General features: G+C 47.5%; 1 protein-coding gene across 1 annotated transcript; it reads right to left on the bottom strand.

Moving 5' to 3' along the window:
- Positions 1–517: 517 nt before the first annotated feature.
- LOC140722768 (uromodulin-like) lies at positions 518–8708 on the bottom strand. Its single transcript, XM_073037448.1, has 6 exons — positions 8604–8708; positions 8209–8285; positions 6159–6323; positions 4728–4793; positions 4077–4192; positions 518–911 (listed from the first exon to the last, which is right to left on the bottom strand). Exons 1-6 carry the CDS (start codon positions 8645–8647, stop codon positions 831–833), a joined length of 549 nt encoding a protein of 182 aa, XP_072893549.1. The 5' UTR covers positions 8648–8708; the 3' UTR covers positions 518–830.
- Between the last annotated feature and the right edge of the window lie 264 nt (positions 8709–8972).

The raw sequence follows: 8972 nt of genomic DNA, 5'->3' as shown, positions 1-8972 counted from the left end.
GTATATCGATAATAATACAGAAAGAGAAATAGACATTATCAAATCATACATAGTGATAAGCTAGTACGTAATATATAATAAAAAAGAAGACAACTAATTCTCTTATCAGTTCATGAAGAAAGAAAAGAAAACTTTAAATTATTGATTGAAAAAGGAAAAAAACCACTACACTAAACATAAAAGAGAAAAAATGGGACTGGGCAGTCCATTCTGAGGATACGACCAAAAATAAGGAAGAAAGACTTTCTGATCAAATCTAAAATTTCAAAAAATAAATTGGAAGAGTATTAAATCAAATCAAATTAAACAATCACCTAAAAACAATTCTGAAAAAGTTATTCCCTTGGTTTTCCAAATTAAAAAGGCCTTATCCAAAGTTGATGGTTTAAAAAATAATTAAATGTCTTTATTGTATTAATTTTAATGACTGATCAATGTAGAAGTAAAACAGTGGTACATCCTCCAGTAACACAATATCATTGGATGCATAAGAAATACAGAAATAATTGAAGCCACATTACATGAACACAAATGTGTCTTTCATTACTTGGATTAAAGCCATTATTACATTGAACTGAGAAATAATTCAAATCAGTAACTAACAGAAGAGTAACTTGCTTGTTAATAAGCTACAGAGATGACAGCAGAACAACCAGATACATGCTCATGCAGATATTTCACTGACATTTAAATTTCCCACCATCTTCCCACACACCCCACAACAACCACCACCTCGTGCCCCACTCCACACCACACAAACACCTCACACACATCACCACCGTCCATCAGCCTGTGATACATTGGAAGACCACAATCTGACACCTTCCTTCTCACTTCCCTCCCCCATTGTCGTGTTCACTCTTGGACAGGACGTGCTTGCAGGGGAGCTGTTCGATCAGCATCTCACGCACCTGTGGACAGGGGTGTCAATGGTGAAGAAACACAGTTAGACCGCACTGTGTGGGGGGTCAGGACAGCAGAGAGATCCTCCCCTCATCACCTACAGAATCCATCACTTACCACCGGGAGATTCCCTTCTCCTCCACACCAAGAACTACACCAGGAAAACTCCATTCCTTCCAAATCAGACAATTCCCATTCGTGTAAAATAACCATCCGCCCCTCACCCCCACCCACAGGAATCATTTTCCCCCACACCAGGGGAACCCTCTTCCTCACAAGCATGCAAATCGGTTTGTCTGGACAGTGTGGGAAATTGCCCCCACCCGCTCCCCCAGCACGTCGAGTGGAATCCCGTTCACTCCCTCCCCAGCAGCCAGACCAGATGAGGGGAGCAGCTTAAGAAAAAGCTGTTTCTGGTTAACCCAGTTGCCTCAACAAAAGGCATAAAGGTTCAACGATCAAAGTAAATTTATTCTCAAAGTAGGTATATGTCACCATATACAAACCTGAGATTCATTTTCTTGATGCAATTTAGAGTCAAACAGCAAAATACAACAGAATTAATGAAAAACTACACACAGACTGACAATGAACTGTAAATGATATTCTGTTCAAATAAAAAACGTAAATAAATAATACTGAGACACGATGGGCCAAATGGCTATTTCTGCTCCTATGTCTTACAGTGTTATGGCAAACAACCAGAGGTCACTGTACAATCTGTTACCAACGACATACAGTTTGTAGAAGAAGGGATGAGATCCTGTGGAATGAGCAGAGGGTGTTGGGGAAGGAGGAGGATCTCGAGGGTAATGATCTCCGGTTTACTCTGCCATTGAGGACAGAAACAGAACGGTAGGTCAGATGACTTTGTGGCTCTGCGGCTTGTACACTCGGTAGGGATTCAGGTTCCTGGATCTCTTCTGGGACAGACACAAACTGTACAAGAGAACGGGTTGAACTTGGACCCGAGAGAAACCAATATCTTTGCAGGGAAACTAACACAGAAGGTCTAAACTAGACTGGTGGGGTGGGTCTCTGAATAGCCGGTGGTCATGGGGTAAATGCCCAGAAATGGAAAAGACTGTGAAAAGTGTTGAATACAGCCTGGTCCATCACAGGAAAAGCTCTCCCCATCTTCGAGCACATCTACAGGAAGCACTGCCACAAGAAAGCAGCATCCACCATCAAGGAGCCCCACAATCCAGGCCAGGCCGCTTCTCACTGCTGCCACCGGTAAGGAGTTACAGGAGCGTTTTGTCCTATACCACCAGTTTCAGGAACAGTTATTACTCTACAACCATTAGGCACCGGAACCACAAGACATTGGAGCAGAGTTGGGAATTTTAGTCCGTTGAGTCCGCTTTGCCATTCCATCATGGCCGATTTATTGTCCCTCTCAACCCCATTCTCCTGCCTTCTTTCCATTACCTTTGACGTTCTGCTTCGTCAAGAACCTATCAACCTCCTCCGTAAATATACTCAATGACTTAGCCTCCACAGATTCACCACCCTCTGGCTAAAGACATTTTTCCTGTTCCCTGTTCAGAACGGATGACCTCAATCCTGAGGCTGTGCTCTCTTGTCCTACACTCCCCACAACAGGAAACATCCTCTCCATATCCACTCTCTCTGGGCTTTTCAATATTCGATAGGTTTCAATGAGATTCTCCCCTCATTCTTCTAAACTCCAGTGAGTATAGGTCTGGAGACATCAAACATGCCTCAAAGTGTTAACCCTTTCATTCCTAATATCAATCTAGTGAACCGCTTCTGGGTCCTCTCCAATGGTAGTACACCTTTTGTATAGTCTAAGTGTAGTCTGACCAATGTCTTATAAAAACTCAGCATTACATCCTTGCTTTTGCATTCTTGTCCTCTTGAAATGAATTCTAACATTGCATTTGCCTTCCTTACCACCGACTCAACTTGCAAGTTAACCTCTGGGGAATCCTGCAGGAGGTCTCCCAAGTCACTGAGTTTTCAATTTCCTCCCCATTTAATAAATAGTCCATGCTTTTATTCCTTCTGCCAATGTGCATGACTGTGCACTTCCCTACATTATATCCACAAATCTCAGATTCCTCCTTAAATCTGGGAAATAATACCCATTGCATCCCACAAACAATGGACTCACTTTCAGGGACTCACTCTTCACCTCATGTTCCTGATATTTATTTATTATTGTTATTATTTCTTCTTTTTACATTTGCACAGTTTGTTGAGTTCTGCACGCTGGTTGAACACCCTGGTTGGGCAGACTTTCACTGATTCTGTTATTATCCCATAGATTTATTGAGTATGCCCACAAGAAAACAAATCTCAGGGGGTGACAGAGACGTACAGTACTTTGATCATAAACTTACTTTGAACTTTGAAACCCAGTGACGTCTGGGAACAGAGCAAAGAATAAATGGGGAAGGGCAAACTTTGTAAATGTGGAGCGGTGACAGGGAGTTGGGGGAGATTAATCCCAGGAATGAAAGGCTTAACTTATGAGGAGTGTTTGAGGTCTCTGGGCTGGAGTTCAGAAGATGGGGGGGGGGGGGTGAAATCTCACTGATACTACCGGATATTGAAAGGCCTGGATGGGGTGGATGTGTAAAGGGTTTTGATGTGAGTGAGGGACTCCCGGATCCAAGGACACACCTCTCAGGAAAGGGAGATGGGGGGGGGTGGGGGGGGTGAAATCTCACTGATACTACCGGATATTGAAAGGCCTGGATGGGGCGGATGTGTAAAGGGTTTTGATGTGAGTGAGGGACTCCCGGATCCAAGGACACACCTCTCAGGAAAGGAACGTCTCTTTGAAACTGAGGTGAGTTTGTGGAATTTTTTTGCCACAGTTGGTGGTGGAGCCAAATTACTTGGTGTATTTATACAGAGATCGATAGTTTCTTTATCAATAAGAGGGTTAGGGTTATGGAGAGAAAGCGTGAGAAAGGGGTTGAGGGGAGACGTGATGGGGTCAAAGGCCTAATTCTGCTCTTATCTCTTACGTTGGGTGGTGATGGAAAACAGATAGTTGCCGGTGACTCAGGTGTCACCGTTTCTGGGTTGAGTCATTCACCGTTTATCAGGAAGGGACAGTCACTGCTCATTGAACAGGAATGACCAAAGCCACATGAACCACAATCTCCACCCTGGGAATAAATGTGGACTACATCTCTCACCTGACGGAGGTAGGCCTCTTGCTCCTCGGGGTTTCCCAGGTTGTTCTTCCCAATGATGAACACTTGGGCACTGTTGATCATCTCCTCACACTCGTCCTTTGACGGGAGCCCCTTCACTGGAAGATTGAGAAAAGTCCTCAGTCAGACCTTTGCCGGAGCCGGTCCAGAGGCAGCAAACCCCCAGTGTGAGGGTGGTGGTGGGGGTGAGGTCGGTGAAACAGGCTCATCGACTCCAGAGAATGCAAGACCATGACATCTGTACAAACCTCAGGTGAGGGAGAGGGGGTAGGGGATGGAGTGGAGTGGGGAGGAGCTGGGGTAAGCTGACTTTGGCAGCGGGTGAACAGGGAGGTAGACTGTCTGGGTCTAATGCTGAGCATCAGTGACCCTCGGAGATGAGACGCACAGACTGTCAGAGAGGGAAGGTGGAGTGGAGCGAGGTAGGTGTGGAATGAGGAGCTGTACACACCTGTACACAAAGGTGAGTCTGAGAGATTTACACAAACTACGTGAAGGGTTTAATGAGGCCTCTCCCAACACTGTGACTGTATTTGCTCCTGAATATTGCAGGTGGTGTCACAGGGTGTGACTGGGATCCAAACTGGACTGAAGACACCCTCACCCTCCCCTCTATCAAACAAGACCTGATACCTGAGCATGTCTCTTCCTCTGGGCCAGAGGACGGCTTCTGGCTGGTCCCTTTGGGATTCGGTGGATCTGGAAATTAAATGAAGAAATTAACAGCGGTTGGCAGAGTGTAATTGTCAAATTCGGATGTCAGACTGGGACAGGAGGTGGGGGAGACGGGTTAACTCAATGACCCTGACACACTCAGTTTCCCTCCACTGACTCTCCCTCCTGAACATCAGTCATTGTCCTCAGCCCGAGTCAGAATGAAGTTCAGGGATTGAACAGGGAGAGGAACATTCCCTTCGACAATCTCCTCCACTGACACCAGATCGTGTGGTGGACAAACCCAGCCCAGGTTCTCCAGTCATTGCTTCGTGGGTTCCCACGAGTTCAAACCTCTAACCACAGACAGTCCGCCCATGTCATTCACTCCTCCCTCTTCAGTCAACCCTCTTCTTTCATAACACTTCCTATCCCTCACTCTTTACCATCCATCCCTCCTGTCTGAGACACGGAAATCCCTCCACTCAAATCTACCCCACCCCACAGACACAACTCTCGCCATTCACTCCATCTTTCTCCTGTTAGACACTCCATCCCTCCCTCTCCCAGACACTACCACACTTTGGGACGAAGTTCAGTGATCAACACGGGGGATCAGCATTTCCTTCAATGATCCGACCACTGATTCCTGACCTGCACTGTCCAGCTGTGGGTCTGTACACTTCCGGTATCACAGAAGTGATACAACTCCCCAATATCACTAACCTCCATGGACGCACCAGGTATCCAGTGAGATCCCACCCGGTCACTGGGGCCTTGGCACTCTCAGTGTTTCCCACCACCCCAACACACAACGATCATTGTCCGATCCCTCATCCATCCCATCTTAACACGACCCATTTGATCAGCCCAGACCCAGTCAGTGATCCCTGAAGCCCACGTTTCTAATTCCCGTGACACTGACCACGTAACCCTGCCGCCACCCTCAGTGAGGACGCTGTCCATCCCTCACCCAGATCCTGATTCTTCCTGAAGTATAGTATAGGGTGGAGAGGGGTGGGTGTGTGGAACACCCTGCAAGGGGCAGTGGTAAAGACAGATACATTCGGGGCATTTAACAAACTCATAGGTATGTGGATGACAAAAACATGGAGGGTTATGTAGGAGGGAAGGGTTAGATTGATCTCAGAGTAGGTCTGCATAGCATTGTGGGCCAAAGGGCCTGTGCTGTGCTGTACTGTTCTGTGTTCTATGATCACTGTCACAGGTCAGACTGGGCAGTTTCATTCTGACCCCGGTGTGAAGGGGGATACGGGAAAGGTGATCACAGACCACGGGCAGGGCAGGCGACTGGAAAACTCAGCCCGTGGTGTGTGTTGGTGACTCAGGACGTCCCAGAATTTCCCCACAACTACCACACTGCTGTGTCACTGGGGAACGATGATCTACCTGCACAGTACACAGCACGTTGCCTGGGTGTGGCCTTCAGCCGATACACAAAGTAACCGGAGCAGTTTTTCACCTGGATCTCCTGGCTCCAGTAACAGGAGGCTTGTGCGTGAGTGAAGCAGACGGTCCTGCTCACCTCCCCCTCTCCCACGTTGGGATGAGAACCTGGAATGAGATTTATAAGCACTGTAAAATGTACCCGGTCCCACAGTACAGCGGGGAATGTGAATCAGGACCCACTGTAAATCAGTGGTTCACAACCCACGGTCCGGTCCGGCCTCAGTCGGCACTGAGCTGCTGCCCTCTCCCTCTCCACCCCACCCTCCCCGCAGCAGCACCTTCATCTTCTGAATGAGCCTCCATGAGGGAACTTGTCAAACGTCTGGGGGATCTCACTGAAACCTATCGAATATTGAAAGGCCTGGATGGAGTGGACATGGAGAGGGTGTTTCCTATAGTGGGGGAGTCTGGGACCAGAGGGCACAGCCTCAGGACAGACAAATCTCCCTTTAGCATAGAGATGAGGATGAATTTCTTTAGCCAGAGGGTGGTGATTCTGTGGAATTCATTGCCACAAATGGCTGTGGAAGTCACGTCATTGGGTATACTTAAAGTTGAGGTTGATAGGTTCTTATTCCATGAGGGTGTCAAAGGTTACGGAAGAAGGCATGAGAATGGGGTTGAGGGGGACAGTAAATCAGCCATGATGGAATGGCAGAGCAGACTCAAAGGGCAAAGTGGCCAAAATCTGCTCCTCTGTCTGATGAGCCTATGGTCCAAATTCTCTGAAGACAACATCCACAGCTCTACTTTCATCAATCACCTCTGTCAACTCCTCACAAAACTCAAGCAAGTCAGTAAGACATGACTTGTCCCGCACAAAGAAAGACTCATTCATTGTCCCTAACTCACCAATGACCTTCCAAATGATCATTAATTTAATCCACGAGCTTCCCCACCACTGACCTGAGACATACTGGTCTGTAGCTTGCAGTATTATTCCTATTTCTGATGTTTTCTCCACAATTGAACTGAATGTTTAGTAAATTAAATTTATTATTTATCTATTTGGCAATAAAGCACAGAGTAAGGTCTTCTGACCCTTCGAGCCACACCACCCAAGTAACCCTCAACAACCCCAATTAACCCAAACCTCATCATGGGACAATTTACAATGACCAATTAACCTACCTGTATAGACGGTGGGAGAATAGATGATGCTGGAATTGAACTCTGAACTCCGACGTCCCGAGCCGTAATAGCGACGCACTAACCGCTACATTACCATGGCAACCATTAATTTATCCCACTAATTGGTGGACGATGATGTCTGCAGACTTCCCCAACTCCCTGGAGATTGCCCCACCACTGAAATGAGTCTGTGGCCATTGAACCCCTGCCAGGAATTATCCAGAATGGGTTCTGTGGTCAGATGGGTTCTGTAACCCAACTCCAGGAAGTCAGTACTGCTACACTGGACTCCATGATGATACATAGTGTGGTCTGAGTGACTATGGGGAGATCTCTCAGGGAGATCAGGTTCCGTGTCGATGCTAGGGGCCTCTGAAGAGATGCAGATCCAGCTGTGGTTGACAGATGCTGTTGTCCCTCTCCTATGTGACTGAAATCAGGTGAATCCCCACCCATCATGTGACTGACATTGGTGAAGCCCCGCCCCTGATGTGACTGACAGCTTGTGAAGCCCCAGCCCTGATATGACTGACATCTGGTGAAGCCGCACCCCTGATGTTCCCAAACTCAGGTTTAGCTGCAAAGCCCAGACAAAATCACTGTAAAAATTTCACCGACAGTCAGAGAATTCACCAGCTCTGAATCCATGGAACCACAGCCCAACTCCTGGGAATCTCCAGGAAGCTGGAGCTCCTCCACCAAACTCCATGAGGATACAGGTCCGGAGTGTAGTCTGGGTGACTGTGGGAAGTCCTCGCAGGGAAGTGGAGTTCTGTGTTCGTATCTAAAGGGATCCGGGTCATCAGTCTGACCTTCTCCGAAAAAACCTGAGCCCCACTGATGTAAACTCTGACCCTACCGTTTAACCAGCCTGGGTTCTCCCCGGAGCAGCGACCCTGTGGAACGACCGTCTCGGGAATCTTCCATCCTCCAGAACTGAAACAACAATCGGAGAGTCAGTCCCTGATCTGAGGAGGCTTATTCACTCAGAGAAATGGGAAATTACACTCACCCTGTCTGTACCCTGTCTCTGGTTAATAACACCCCATTCCTGGGAATTCCTTCTCTGTTGTACCTCCCCCTTGTCTCTACCCTGAGAATGTGGGATCTCCCCTCTCCCTGTATTTACTCCCCATCTCAGTGTAGTCACTGATGATCCCGGTCTCCCTGCATTTCACATTCACACATCCCTTGTTCCCCTGTTTACATTCCCCTTCTGTGTCCAGTTTCTCAGTGATTATCTCCTCACTTTACCTGTTAAATCGGTACCATCCCACTTCAAGATTTCCATCATCCATCCATTGTCCACCGGTACACACTGTGTGGTAACAATCCGTGCTCCTCCAGGGCTGATCCAGGACGGTGTGGGTTACACACGGATCACCGAGTGCGGAGTCTATGACTGAGGGACAGAACGATGTTCAGTGTTAATGTACAGCTCACGTTCCCCATCCTCTTTCTCTGCCAACCACAACCCCCGTCTGCACTTCCACCCTCAGCAACCCCTGGGCACAAATAATTTTGTTTTTTTTAATTCATCTCGAGTGAGAGTTGCAGAGGCTGAGCCAATGATAAACTGCTCCATCAGAGGTGCCCATGATGGTGGTGGTGGTGAGCTGACTT

The sequence above is a fragment of the Hemitrygon akajei genome, unplaced genomic scaffold, assembly GCF_048418815.1.
Source record: "Hemitrygon akajei unplaced genomic scaffold, sHemAka1.3 Scf000088, whole genome shotgun sequence".
Classification (NCBI taxonomy): Eukaryota; Metazoa; Chordata; class Chondrichthyes; order Myliobatiformes; family Dasyatidae; genus Hemitrygon; species Hemitrygon akajei.
The sequence above is the reverse complement of the archived record's forward strand: the minus strand, read 5'-3'. Positions and strand labels throughout refer to the sequence as shown.

What these genes read in the sequence shown, in the direction of transcription:
- LOC140722768 (XM_073037448.1), bottom strand. Translation starts at nt 8,647, where the DNA reads ATGGATGATGGAAATCTTGAAGTGGGATGGTACCGATTTAACAG. An exon ending in GAACCCAGGCTGGTTAAACG is followed by an intron (nt 6,324 to 8,208) that starts GTAGGGTCAGAG and finishes ATCTCATTCCAG; the next exon opens with GTTCTCATCCCAACGTGGGA. An exon ending in ACGTGCTGTGTACTGTGCAG is followed by an intron (nt 4,794 to 6,158) that starts GTAGATCATCGT and finishes TTTAATTTCCAG; the next exon opens with ATCCACCGAATCCCAAAGGG.